The 14,789-nt window shown below is 41.2% G+C and overlaps 1 protein-coding gene across 1 annotated transcript in view; it reads left to right on the forward strand.

The window, feature by feature from the left end:
- gpr158b (G protein-coupled receptor 158b) overlaps positions 1–14,789 on the forward strand; it is a gene marked incomplete at both ends in the record, with an annotated part of 61,275 nt that overhangs the window by 30,792 nt on the left and 15,694 nt on the right. Inside the window, 3 exons of the mRNA XM_080543551.1 lie at positions 6,151–6,262; positions 9,347–9,552; positions 10,961–11,029. Of these exons, the coding sequence (XP_080399677.1) occupies positions 6,151–6,262; positions 9,347–9,552; positions 10,961–11,029 (387 nt within the window). The remainder of the gene's footprint in view (positions 1–6,150; positions 6,263–9,346; positions 9,553–10,960; positions 11,030–14,789) is intronic.

Consider the following 14,789-nt stretch of genomic DNA (forward strand, 5'->3'; position numbering starts at 1 on the left):
AGCAAAGAGTCCCTGTCAGAACTATCTCATATTTCATCTCCCCTGAGAGTTTCCAACTCCAGCTCTAAACATTATTTGTCTGTTGCTTTTGCAATCATTTGGGGATGTAGTTTTATTCCTTCTGAAATACTGAAATAAACAAACAAAAATGCTTCTGCATATTACACCGAAAGCCTCTGTGATCCTTAGCCTGTTCCATCAACAGTTAAATGCTCATTATGATGAAGTGTTAAAATTGCATTTATAGTTTATAGTATAGACTGTGACAGAACATCAAAACTCAACACACAGAAGCCGCTATAGCCCAGGAGTATGAGCCATCAAAATTAAGTTGAGTTATCCTAACAGAGCGGCAGAGGAATGTAACTCAGTAACTCAGTGAATTCAAATATTGCCTTTTTCCCTAATGCCTTATTCAAAGATTATTGACTTTTATATTAATTAATTCTCACTCATATTCATACTGCACATCCATAGAACTCTTGAACCGTTCTTGAGGGACCTGGACTATGTGACAAGATGGCTGGTGATGGCTGGTTTGTTTGCTAATTAGTGTTGGTATTAATTGCTTATACATTTCCCTGACAGCGATACTGTCACGTAACAATCTTTATGATTTCAGGTGCATTATTTAAGTACAATGTTGTATAAATGATTAATGAGATCACGTTAGAAATAATAGTTACGTAAAAATGATGGAAATACCTGACACCTCTAATCTATGTAAATGTCTAAAATACTAGAATCTTACATACAGAAAGCATCTTCACTATTATATTATTTGGCCATCTCTCTGACAAAAAGGATATGCTGGCATGAAGAGGGGGCCTCACTGAAACATGATTTACTCCCTAATCTGGTGTCTGCAGCATTGCAGCTGCCACGGCAATATTAAAGAGGCTGTCAACAAAACATGGGATTATCCTAATTGGTGTGAGCTTCCTTGACTTGATTGACTATGTAAGGCACAGTGACCACCCACAGGTAGCTGTGAGGATAACCAAGCCTTGTCTCTCCTATTGAAATGTGTAGGGCGCCTTTGCAGATGTTCGCTCATTGGTCCATGACTTAAATTGCTTATGCTGAAACTGTTTTGTTGTGATGTTTTCATAGGGTAAAACATATCTACTCCAAGAAACCATCAAATCCCACTCACCAAATTGTCATAAATTGATAGAGAGATTCCAGACAGTCTAGAGACCAGGGCCTTTCTTATTAGACATACAGTATTTCAGTGTGAGGCTGCAGTCTCCAGACTCCAGGGAGAGAGTGATTGTAATGCTTTTAGAGTTTAATGCTTTCAGGATATTTATAGATCTCGGAGGAACGTTGCGTGCTTTCGCCTGTAGTATGTGGTTTCTAACTAAAGTCAGAATCAAAGAAAACCTAGCAGGCAGGATTGGCCAGAGAGCAAACATGAGACTCTTCTCAAGTACGCCTCCAAATACCAGAGTATCTGATACCAGGCAATCCACAACCTTCAGAGAAAGTCCAACCCTATGGTTGTAGTATTATACTGTTTGTCATATCGGGCCATCATGATAGTATCTCTCATGACGTCAATATTTTTTGAAAACAAATACTTTTCATCCCTAGCTAGCCAGATTACCAAGATCAGGAATTTAGCTAGCCAGCTAACCTTAGCTTTAGTATAGAACTAGAATAATGTTTACAGTATAGAACTAGAAAAAATATGTTCCAGGAGAATCTTTGTGGGCTTGCAAAGTCTTATTTTGGTAGTAGAAAAAAGTTTTAAGATGATTTGGATGATGGATTTGCTGGGTAGTTGAAATAATGAATTGAGATGGTGTTATTATGGTAGCGGATTAAGTTAAAAAGATGATTGAAGATGTTTGGTGGGTTGGATGGATGTATGAAAGGTTGGTTGGGATTTATTTATTTATTTGAGTAGGGACAGATGCAATAAAATGTACATTTATCATCCATATACAGTATATATTGGCTCCTACAGTATGTTTTCCTTAAATTCCTTCTTCAGCAAATAAAATGCATGTTCAATTGGATTTAAAACTGTAGATTGACTTAGCCACTCTAAAACTTTCCACGTTTGACCCTGAAAAACGTCCTAGTTGCTATGGCAATATTGGGGTATTGTCTTGCTGTATGATGAAGCGCCATCCATTGGAAGCATTTGCTTGAACTTCAGCAGAGAATGTTTCTGTATACTTCAGAATTAATTTTTCGGCTGCCATCAGCAGTTACATCATCAATGAATGTCAAGTGAGTCAGTTCCAGTGGAAGCCATACATGCCCGAGCCAGAACACCCTCTCTACCATGTGAGAGCCTCTGGTGAAACTGGGAACAAGTCACCAACCAATCAAAATGTTCAGACTTGAGTAATCTCCACTACTATCTAGTTAACTATAACACTACTTTACATTGTTAGTAGGCTCACAAAACAAGCTGTGTTAGTTGACTAGAGAGTGTGTCATTGATTTTCAACAACGCTGAAATGTATTTACATTTTTCGGAATAAAAGTCTGAACATTAAATCGTCTGCCGACTTGTTCCTGGTTTCACCAGCCACTGTCAGATATTTCGCAGATGAGGTGGTATTCTAGGGAATTCTTTTTATCCACACTTTACACTTGCCATCACTCTAGTGCATGTTAATCTGTACACAATACTTTTTGTTCCAGAATTCTGCAGGCTCTTTTAGGTACTTTTTTGCAAACTGTAATCTGGTCATCCAGTTTCTGTTGCTAACTAATGGTTTACACCTTGCAGTGTTTCAGTTTGTGTTTCCGTTTCAGTTTACTGTTGGGATCCTTGGCTTGCAGTCAGTAGTCACAATGAAAAAACGTACAAAATACAATATACCATTACGCAGAACAATCGTAGAAGGGCGTGGTCTTCACTGTCCAACACAGACCTGGCCTTACGGAGAACATGCTGGTCAAAGATGACAATGAGGGTGGTCTGTTGGACATATATAGCTTTGCCAGCCACCTTGACAATAGAGCTCAATGAATGAATGAATGAATGAATGAATGAATGAATGGTCTTTATTGTCATTGCTATAGTACAGGTACCAAACAACGAAATTTAGGAGGGGTGGCTCCCCTGGTGTTAGGAAAGAAAAAAGAACTACAAAAACACAAGAAGGGAAGGAGCTGGTTTACATAAATAAAGGCTATGTACACTATCCACTATACTATACTGTACAGATAGACGACTAGGGTTGTCATATTGCACATAGTGTTATTGCACATTCATTTGAAGTGTCGCAGTTTGCAGGCTAGAAATTATTATAAAATAAGCGGCTCTTATTCCTGATATTAAGGTTAAAGTACCTAGCAATCATGGAGAAGGTAAGAACAGATTCAATAAAATACTTGTAGAACAGCAACACCATTGTCCTATTTACATTCAAACCATTTAGGTTTCTCAGGAAATGCAGACGTTGCTGACCCTACTTACAGACAACGTCAGTGTTGGTATCATAGTTCAACTTGTCTTCAATTACTGTACCAAGGTATATTGATCGACAAATTCAATACGAAGCCCTTTGATGAAGGTCTGAGATGGCGAGAGTGGTTGTCTCCTAAAATCAATAGCCATATCCTTGGTCTCAGTTACATTTAGTTGGAAGAAAGCATCATCACATCACTTTGGTGGTCATTTCTGTCCCATTCATCTCTAGAGCACTGCATTTAACCCCTTGATACAAATTGGGTCCATATGCATGTCCACCTGGTTCGGATTGTCCCATTTCCGTAAGAGTTCTCAAAAGTTATGGTTCATCAACAAATCACTCAATAAGTTGAATTGAGTTCATCTTAATGCAAGGATAATGTCATTTTGGAATCAATATCTCTGATTTGCATCCATCTCCCATCATGCATTGTACAGTTGCTTCCAGTCAGGTCAAATCAGTTTCGCAGATGGTAGTGGCGTTGCAAAATATTCCTTATATTTTCAAAACTTTGTTGTTAACTCTTTTTAGACTCTAGCCAACCATACGGGTAAAACATTTTAAGGTCATGTTCTCACATGAAAGTCAGAATCGAGACCCGGAGCAAGTGGATGAGTTCACAACATTGTTGCATAAATTATTTCTCTGATTTGCGTTCTCACAGCCCTTCATGTAAACAAAGTAACATATGCAATCGAAGCAACAGACGTGGTAGTTGATTGGTCAGAAAAATTGAGAATTGCCCATTGTCCCTCTCTTATCCAGATCAACACGCGTGCGCTGTTGTTTTCCTATGGACTGCCTCGAGCAGTGTTCTCACCAAAAGCGAAGCGAAGCAAAGTGATGGATGCGTCGTTTTTAACCGAAGCGAAACCACCCTTTTCAAGCGGAGCATCCGACGGGTATTTGCTCCGGGAGTTACTTCGAATGCGCGTTCTCACAACTCCAAACAACGCAGAGCAAAGCGAACTTTATCCTAAACTCCGTTTCAAGTGAAGCAAATGTTCTAGTGAGAACACCCCCTAAATGTTTGTTTTCACATAGCTACAGTAGGTCACTGTTTAAATATGCATGTTGTCATCCGACGGTGTTGAGCACAACCTCTCTCAGTGTTGTCAATGGCCCACATATGCAAGCATACAGTGTAAGCCACTGATTCAAGAAACAGGGCTATGGATGGGCGCTGTGGATCCAGCTGTTGCTCAACTTTGCCTTTTGTTCTTTATTTTGGTGCTAACTGTTACTTTTTGTGTACTTTTGTTTAGCTTGCCCTAAGCATTTCATTGCCCCGTCAACGGCTGTGTCTATGATGAATAAACATTGATTTGATTTGATTTGATTTGACGGTCGATCCGTCACATTGCACATCTATTTTTGACAGAGCTCAAAACTGCACATGTTGAAGGAAAGTACCCTCAGTCGATCCAGATGGCCCATGAGCATCACTCTCTGGAATTATGCATCACATTGAAATCCTGCAAACAAGTCCTAATTCTTAAAAAAAAGTGAAGGGGTGTGTTGACTTTCTATAGATAGATAGATAGATAGACTTTATTTGTCATTGTTACAGTACAGGTACCAAACAACGAAATTTAGGAGGGGAGGCTCCCCTGGTGTTTAAGAAAGGAAAAAGAAACACATTTTGGAAAAAGCATAGATGCATAAAATCACAAGAAGATAAGGAGCTGGTTTACATCAATAGAGGCTATGTACACAATCCACTGTACTATACTGCACAGATAGTCAAATAGGGTTGTCATATTTCACAAGAAAGTATTTTTTCACATTTTTTTAAAGTGTCACAGTTTGCAGGCAATTTTTTCACATTTTTTTAAAGTGTCACAGTTTGCAGGCTTGAAAATGTACATGTTTGTGCCTCAGCACTAGCTGCCATACAATCCGTCCGGACTTGTCCTGGGCACAGAACTTAGGCCTTTTCTGTGTTCAGGGCCTTGACGGCCCTGTGGTAGAAGCTGTCCTTCAGTCTGTTTGTCCTAGCGGCCGGGGTCCTGTATAGCCACTGTATATGTTATTTTATTTATTTAGTGTGTGTCTTTATTGAGTGTGTGTGTGTGTATGTTCACCCCCCCCCCCGCCGAAACACCCGGCAATCGAAAACTCCAACCCCCCGACAAAACGTGTGTGCGGGGGGGCTACATTAAAAATCTCACTTAGACCCACAAAAGTCCTAGGGCCGGCCCTGTTGGCATCTTGCATGTCTGCACCAACAGGAGTCTGTTAGCAATGATATGACTGTAAATGTAAATGTGAAAATATGCGCAATGAATGTGAAAAATGCAAAGGAGCCTCAGCGTGCCTCAGAGTTTGAGTATCAGGACTGTTTGTAATGGTGGAATCGAGTTGAGTTTGAACTGACTTGAGATTTGAATGGGAAATGAGAACCCCTTTCAAAGAGTAGTGAACAGAAGACATAAAGAGGGGGACTGTTGAAAGACAATTTCAAACCTTATGTAACCAACCCAAATTGTTCCATTTTTGACAGGATTCCACATTATAGTGCCAGAGGGTTTTTTCGTTCTGTTTTTCAGAAATACACATAACAGTATTCTTTTTTTTAAAAAATGTTTTAAAGCTTTGAGAAACACAAACAGAAGACTGAGTCACTGCATCTGTCTGTTATCCCCTCAATCCTGTTTCCCTGCCTCTTAAATAAATCCTCTATCATTCATTCCTTATTCTCATCTCTCCCCAGTGCACCCCCATCGTGGGCCATGGATTTGTGCTGGACAAGTACAAGTGCCAATGCCGGAGAGGCTTCTACCATCCCAGCAGAGTGGCGCTCAATGGCTTTACAAGTAGGTATAGTGCTCCTCCATTCCAGCAACAAGTGGCATTTCTGCATCATCAACCTGGATCACTTCTGTGGCTTTAGCAACAATGATGGCTTTAGCAGTGGACACAAAACACATGCATTTGCATTGTATTTGTTTTTATGTTTAGTTTGAAGAACATTGCTTGAATATTGTTTGGGTCTTTCTTTTTTAAGTCTTTATGTTTCTACACCACTGATAAATGCAAGGCAGTGGCTTGAAGGCAGAGGATCATTAGCGGACAATAAATTAATATGGTCTTCTCCATTACTTTGTGAGAGAAAATTATGTAATAAGACATTTTTCTACATTTAAGATTCAAACTTCACAACAGTAAATTGAATGTCTAGAGCAAGCTGTAGAAACTGATTTTCTGTTGTAAGCACACAATGAAACCTGTTTTCTCTGCTTGTCCTCCTGTGCCACACATTTGAATAAATGCAATTACCCTTTTGTATTCCATAGTCTGTCTTTGACCCTAGAAACTCAGAACAATGCTGAGTCACACCAGAGTGATTGCCCGGCATTGTTCACTCTAGGGTCACCACTCCTCACCTTTGTTATACTGTAAGGAAGGGAGGGCCAGATTCCCCCCTAACCTTCATCCCCATCATCTTCCTCAATGTACAAATCCACACCCCTTGTAAGTGATTGGTCTAGACCTCACCTAAAGGCGGACTTGTTTATGAAGGGACCTGAGAGCATACTGACATGTAATGAATGATCTTGACTTTGAGAGAAACTTTGACTCTTCAGATGCGTCTGACGAACCTGTAAACGTTCTCCTTCTATAGAGGAAAACATTAAATATCTTTTTCTTATGCATCTTGAAACGAAACAGGCTGCCTTTCTTAAATTTGCTCTAACAACTTCTGCCAGACAGCACCCATTGGGATGCTACAACATTATTGTAATGACACCTAAAAGTATCAGTGAAGAAAAAACCCATACAACTGCATCATTAAAGAGATTCCAAATCTCCCTAATTTGGTTTGGATTGCAGGAGGATACTCATATCAGGGTCTGAATGGACCTGCCACTGTTATTTCTCATACATCCCTCAAAACCGGTTTTTGTTGTTTCCTAGCAACAATAAAACTGTCAAGCATAACTGTGAAGCATAACAAGCACAATGGCATGGTACATAAGATGTTAAAACTATTAAAATGTTCTCCACATTGCTTGTCAGAAACAGTATTGCATGGTAGATTCGAGTTAATTATCACAACAAGAGTGTATCATGCCTAAGAGTGGAGAGTAGAAGAGGAAAAGGTGCCCACCCATTGTGATAATTATTTCCCCAGATATTTTTTGACTAGCTTGTTGTGCTGACACATCCACATCCACACGCACCGCACAGCTGATCAACATCAACTCTGCTCACAAAAGTTACCATGACAATCTAATTTCCACTGACAAAATGCTGCTACAGAAGCATGCATCCCTGGTACTAGGGGTTAATGTGTTTCAGAGAGGCCTTTTTTAGGACAGCTTTTGAAGGGCTTGTCATCTGTACACAGAATTATATGACAGTGATAGTACTATCTCTGTGTTGCCATATCTTCCTGAGTGTAAAGATGACTTTGTTAGACGTGTATTATTTCACTGGATTTCTCAACTGCTCCTTTGTTTAGCTTTGTTTTGATTGTAGTCCAAGTTGTGCATATTTTACTATAATTGGGTTGCAAATACTCTGCACACCACTTAGCAAAATCAAAACCACTGAGAGAAGAAGAGAGGAGTACAGAGTCTAACTCCTCTTCACTTAATTGGGTTCAAATCAATTGAACTTGTTATTTTTGGGGAGGCTGTAGCTTCATACATCATGGAGGAGTAAATTGTAGGAGGATGGACAGATTCTGTGTAGCCCCAGTCCTTTTCGGTGATTTAATCTGAACCAGAGAGTATAGCAGTTATGGTGATGCACTTGAGCAGATGGTCTTCAAGTAGGAACTATTCTTTAATTAGTGTTATTTTAAAGTTGACTTCTGGTTACTATAGGTTCTTAGGCCAATTATGTTTAACCCGTGACTAACACTGTAGCAACACTGGAAGACAACCATCAAAATGACACCGTGTTATCACATTCTACTGTGCAATGTTTGATTCACAGTAAACATTGTCCTACAGTTATTTTCCATTGTCTCACTATGGTTGGCACAAAACAGTGAATCCTTTTACATGTATACAATGTTTAGATTTAGACTGCACCATACTGTTTTCCGTCAACAATGTTCCATCAACCATACCATGTCCAAAAACAATGTTTCAGTCTAGACACTCACTTCAGTTTAATCATAATGTTTTAGGAAAATGGTAATACATTAGTTTGATGTAATTAGATGGCTCCGCTCTGTATAGCTCCCTGCCTGAAGTTTAACAACATAATCCCCAAAAAAACTATATGGCAGGGAGCCCATGACTTATCAGACCCCACGTAGGCAGGCTAAATACAGAGAGACTGAGGGTAAGAAGGTTGGGGCGGTGGGAGGGACGTACCAGCAAGTATTACTCTCATAGACAGTGGTGTCACACTGTTTAACCATGGTGGAGTGTTTCAAACTTGGCTGCTTTTAAGCCTTGTCCCTGAACATGTGATGGAAGTTTTTGCATACGTGTGAATCAGCTGTCCCATCACCTGACTTAAAGTGGCCTGCCACTGTTCCATTTAGAGCGCCCTGCCTGAACTAATGCAAGCTTCATTAATACAACGTCAGTATTTCTAAAATGGGGAGTATTAACAGGGCGGAAAGCTAACATCTGCGTGTTGAATGTTACTGAATATTCGACTTAATATTACTCGCAAAGGAAGCTAGAACTATCATAGAACTGCTATTGAACGTAACTTGCTATTGAAGTTGAAAACATAACCACATTTTTCACTCAATCCATCATGTCACCACATGGCACAGTTTTTGTTGTGACACATTTATAATGCTTTACTGATGATAAAATGCTCGCAACATTACTATCCGCAGCATCTGTCTTGAACTTTGACCTGCAACAGCCTCCCCAATGCTATCATGACCCATCGTCTTCTTTGCTTACTGTGTCCACTATCTTTGCCCTTTCTAAAAGAGAGGGGTCCACACAGTGAAGACCTCTTTGAGGGGTCCAGCAAGTGTCTGCCATGCCAGGACGGCTGCCCCTTCTGCCGGGATGACACGCCTTGTCTGGCCCAGGAGGATGGGACCCTCCGGCTTGCTGTAGCCTCCTTCCAGGGCCTCTGTGTGCTGCTGGACTCTGTCGGCATGTTGCTGGTCTACCACTTCCGCAGGAACAAGGTGATTGCTTTCAGGTCAATGGGGTCAGGTGTCAGGTGTTCAGACTGGGCCTATCAGGTCATTAAAGGGGTTCTCCAACTAAACCATACTTTTTATATGATGAAAATAACACAACCCTCCTCAAAAACAGATTAAAAAAGTGACACCCCCCCTCCCGTATTTTAGACCCTCTCCCTCCGGTAATTATCAAACAGTCCTTGTAAAGCATATAGCACCCATAAATTATACCACTGACTTTGTTCATGGGTAGCCTTGACCCAAATCCTGCATCACAAAATACCTTTTGATCAGAGTAAATAGAGCTAGAACATTGTGAAAAATCTCAAATTCACTCTCCCCGCCTAAAAACTACAGCTTTTAGAGTGAATATCAGCTTGGAAACCTGACATTATAGCCCAAATCATCTAGGAATCAGTACTCCAGGGTCTGATGAGTACTTGTGCCAAATTAGATGCTTTTGATCTCCAAAGATTACTGGGCAAGCTGCAGCAGCAGTGGCTCGTCTGTAAATAATAGCCTACCTGTATAGGCATAGTCAAAGACTGCATAGACTTAGCATACCCCTCTGTCTCGTGTCTAATCAAAAATAGCCGATGCTCATATGTAGGTAATCGTCTGTAAACTGCATATCATCATCTGACCAAAACATTCAAGTATTCCCCCTAGGAAAGCCAAAATTATGACAACATCAATGGAGGTGATAGATAAATATGAGACATTCAAGTTCAAAGCCTTATATCAATTTCAACCTCATCATAATTTCGATCAATTGCGACCTGCAAGAAAATGGTAGTACCGTACGTAGTCTCCGGGCGGGCCTCACCAAAGGGATTCCATTCTTTCTTCAGTCTTCAATATAAACGACAGGACTAACTATTAAACATTTTGAAGATTAGAAATAATGAGGGGGTTGTGTCTTAAAAATATGTTATTTATAGCACTTTATGTTGTTACCAAATAATCTTTTTGAAATACAGTTCAGAGACATCCCTAGAGGTGTGGAAATTTAAATAAAAGACAGTGCCTTCTAGGATATAATAGGTAATTAAATCCAGCCCAGAAGTCTCCTGGCCTTGCTCATCTTCTTTTTATTGGCAGATAAATAAAAGGAAGACTTTTACTCTCCATAACCATTGTGGGTTTTTTGCCACTGAATTAAATACCTCTACATACTCCACAGACCATACATTATGGTACATATTATGTTTTTAGGTTGTTTTGTTTTTAACTTATTATGTTTTTACGGTTGTTGTTTTTTCTCTCTGTAGCACTCTGAGATTATTTTGAATGAAAAGTGCAATACAGATAAAATGCATTATCATTATTATGATTATTATACAGTGTGACAACGTTCTCTGTGGTTAAGAGGCGTTATCTATTTATTCTGTTGTTCTTTTTGTTTCTGTAGAGAATCCGAGCCTCTGGGCTCATCCTCCTGGAGGCCATCTTGTTTGGCGCTTTGCTGCTCTATGTTCCTGTAAGTCACAATGTCTATCTTGTTGTTGTGTTGATTATACCCAGTACTCAAGTTGTAAAAGAAAATCAGGGGGGATGGTGCATTTTATCATATGGGGAGAATTTTAGCATCCCCACAGCGTCAGTGACTTCAGTGTCAGTGACTTGGTAACAATGTCATTGCATGTGTGCGTGCCCCCTCGCCCACAGTGTTTTACTCAATATGCGCAAAACTAAATGTTGAAATAACAGTAATACCACGTTCATTGATAAAATGACATAAGGGACGGAAAGGGGGGATGGCAGTTTTAGAAGGGGGATGATTTTGACTGTTTTTATTTCAGGGGGAATGCAACTCGAATGCTGATTATACAGTAGTTGTCCTTATCTGCTATGGACTGCACTCTGTGATGAGAACATGTAACACCAGACCAGGGTTGAAATAGTATATTATTGTATCAAGTATTTCAATTACTTTCAAGGCGGGGGGAGGGGATAATGTGTAAAATAGTAAAAAAAACAACAACAAATAAAACAAAGGGATAATTACAAATATTTTTGACAGAAGTTGTTGTTTTAGGCAGACCACTCTCCTACACAACTATTCCTGGACAGAAGTGGAGTCCTTCCCCAGAAATATCCCTTTCCTCTTTCCACCCGACAGGAGCAGCATCTCCTCAATTTGACATGCACATGTCTCTTCCTCCCTTCATACTCCCTTTCCCTGCCTCTCCCTCTCTCTTTCTCCCCCCTTCTCTCTCTCTCCCTATCTCACCCCCCTTCTCTCTCTCTCTCTCTCTCCCAACCTCACTCCCCTCCCCTCTCTCTCCCTATCTCACCCCCCTCCTCTCCCCTCTCTCTCCCTATCTCACCCCCTTCTCTCTCTCTCTCCCAACCTCACTCCCCTCCCCTCTCTCTCCCTATCTCACCCCCCTCCTCTCCCCTCTCTCTCCCTATCTCACCCCCCTCCTCTCCCCTCTCTCTCTCTATCTCACTCCCCTCCCCTCTCTCTCCCTATCTCACCCCCCTCCTCTCCCCTCTCTCTCCCTATCTCACCCCCCTCCTCTCCCCTCTCTCTCCCTATCTCACCCCCCTCCTCTCCCCTCTCTCTCCCTATCTCACCCCCCTCCTCTCCCCTCTCTCTCTCTCTATCTCACCCCCCTCCTCTCCCCTCTCCCTCTCTCTCTCTCTCTCTCTCTTACTGCTGCTGCTGTTGCCACAGCCCTGGCTTATCTTAGTGCAGCTGCTCCACTGTGTCACGCAATGCATTTTTAAAGGGTCCATCAAGTTCTAGCACAACTTGTTTTAAAAATAAAGCTGCTGATTAATTGATGGAAGGGGGTGGGGGGAGGGGAGCCACCTTTGCAGGGTGATATAAACATGAAGCAAAAACTCTTGTTGGCTTCAGAGTTCCATGTGACTTTGTCTCCCTCAGAGTCTGTCTGTCTGTCTGACAGTGTATGTTTGTGCGTGTTTATAGGGGAGTGTGTCACCTAGTTTTACCTCGTATTTTGTAGGTGATGTATTTCGGCCTGTCATGGAGAGCCGGGAGGCTAGTTTACTGTAAAGGGAGAATGAGGCCAAGATCAGCTAATCCTAGCCACAGATTATCAGAAGAGAGGGAAGAGTGAGCATGCTGTATATTGCCTCTGCCCTGTTTGATGGTTGGAGTATCGTAGTTGATGTGAAGTTGAAGTTGCCGTTGGGTATTTCTCTTTGCGTGGGTGTGTTTCATAACAGCCACAAATAAACAAAAAATGTGGGGCACAAGACCAACTCTTAATCACCACGAGGCAAGCATGGAAAAGGATGTTGAATGTTCAGCTGTATAAAATCAGCTGTGTAAAATCTACATAAAATATAAATGGGCATTTATTTATTTTTTGGCAGAGCAATATCACAACTATGACTACAATCATAGTGTTTATAGATAACATCACAGCTATAATCCCTGAGCTGGGTACTATGGACATGGCGTTACATTTTCCATGACCTGCATAATGCCAAGCTTTAGTATTTTAAGACTTTGATCAGATGACGATGCAACATATCCTTGATTCTGTGCATTACATTTTCATCTTGAGCTGTTAGAGCATTTCTGGCTGTATGAATGAATAACTGAAGGCAAAAAAATCAAGATGATATTCTTACATTAAGAAAAAATAGGGTTAGGGTTATGCGGTGTGTCCTAACATTTTAACATGACAGTATTTTATTTTGTGGATTTTATGTATTTGATAGTAGTTCTCTTTCACAGCTGTCTCTACAGTAGACAATGTAACACTTAACACCCTGTGAGTAAAAAAAACATGTTATTGTTAAAACTCATTGGGCATGTTTTTGTATCAGTACCAAATGGCACCTGTAATTTTCAGGATGGAATCAAATGGTAACACTTAAGGTTGTCAATGACAACACTTGCAGAGCATTTTTTACGTTAAGTGTGGCAACCACTGGTACCGGCCGTGGGAAAAGCACACACCCAAATCAGAGAACGGCACACAGACCGGGTATGTTTCAGCCACTCTGAGCATATTTAATAAAACAAAGGGATAATCTGTATTCTCTGATGCAACTGGGCTTCTTCCTCATCTCGAGGGTAAAGGAGAGAGAGACCCAAGAATAGCTCGCCTGGGCTTGGGGCAGCTGTCTCTCTCGTCTGGGGGGTGTCCCACCGGGGCCAACCGGTTGGCCTCACCCGACCGTCACTGGGGAGACAGAACAGACCATGTTATGGTAAAGTGGTACTTCGATACTGCCGGTATCCGGCGCTCACCCTTCTCGTGGCTTCTTGTCGTGCTCCCCTCCAAATACGTAACATTTGCACACTGTTAGCCAACTGTGTGCTAACTGGCCTTAGGAAGTACAGCCTTCTTGTTTCTGGCCTTATGAAGTATAGCCTATTCGTCTACGGCCTTATGGAGTATACCTTTTTCCTCTGTGGCCCCATGGAGTATAGCCTCTTCATATGGCCCCATGGAAAAATACTTATTTTAAGGGTTTGGGCCTGTTTGATTTCTTCAGGGAGTTTGTTCCAGGAGCATGCGGCAGTGTGACTGAAAGCTGCTGCACCGTGTTTTGTTTTTACTCTTGGAATGATTAGCTGATTAGTCTCAACTGACCTTAGGGACCTTGCGGAAATATAGGGTGGGAGGAGACTAACTAAGGATGTCCTAAAATGGACACATGTACATCAGAATTGCCCACCCTCTAATAATGTGAAGATGGAAACATGATGTCAACCAAGCACTGAATGGTATACAGACTGTGAATATTGAGTGCTCTCACATCATGGAAGTGTGAATGACTGCAGCACTGTTTCAAGCCTCCTGAGAAGATGTTTTCCTTGTTTGAGAGTTGGTTCGTCACTGATCGCCGACATGTTTTGGTGCCTCAACACCAAAAGGAGGTGCGCCTGTCACACCCGCAGGTGCACCTGTCACACTGCTTAATTAAAGATAAAAATAAGAATGCATCATGGGAATTTGAAAGGGGGATAAATTACTGGGTATAATATATGGGTGTGATATGAGTCATATAGTTTAGTTTAGTTTTAGCACAGTGCAAGGAGGGAACGAAGCCCAGAAGGCTTGTACATAGTTCCAATCCCGTAAATAAATAAATATACAGCATGTAAACAAGAACATAAAGGTAACCCAAATAAAATGGGTTTGGAAAGGCCTTCACACTCATGTGCAGGCTATGATGGGTTGGGGAATTGTGGAAGACGTGTTTGTTTGGTCGTCTTTGTTTGGATTCCATAAAAGTCTGCAAGGCTGTGG

The sequence above is a fragment of the Nansenia antarctica genome (assembly GCF_963989245.1).
Source record: "Nansenia antarctica genome assembly, chromosome: 12".
NCBI lineage: Eukaryota > Metazoa > Chordata > Actinopteri > Argentiniformes > Microstomatidae > Nansenia > Nansenia antarctica.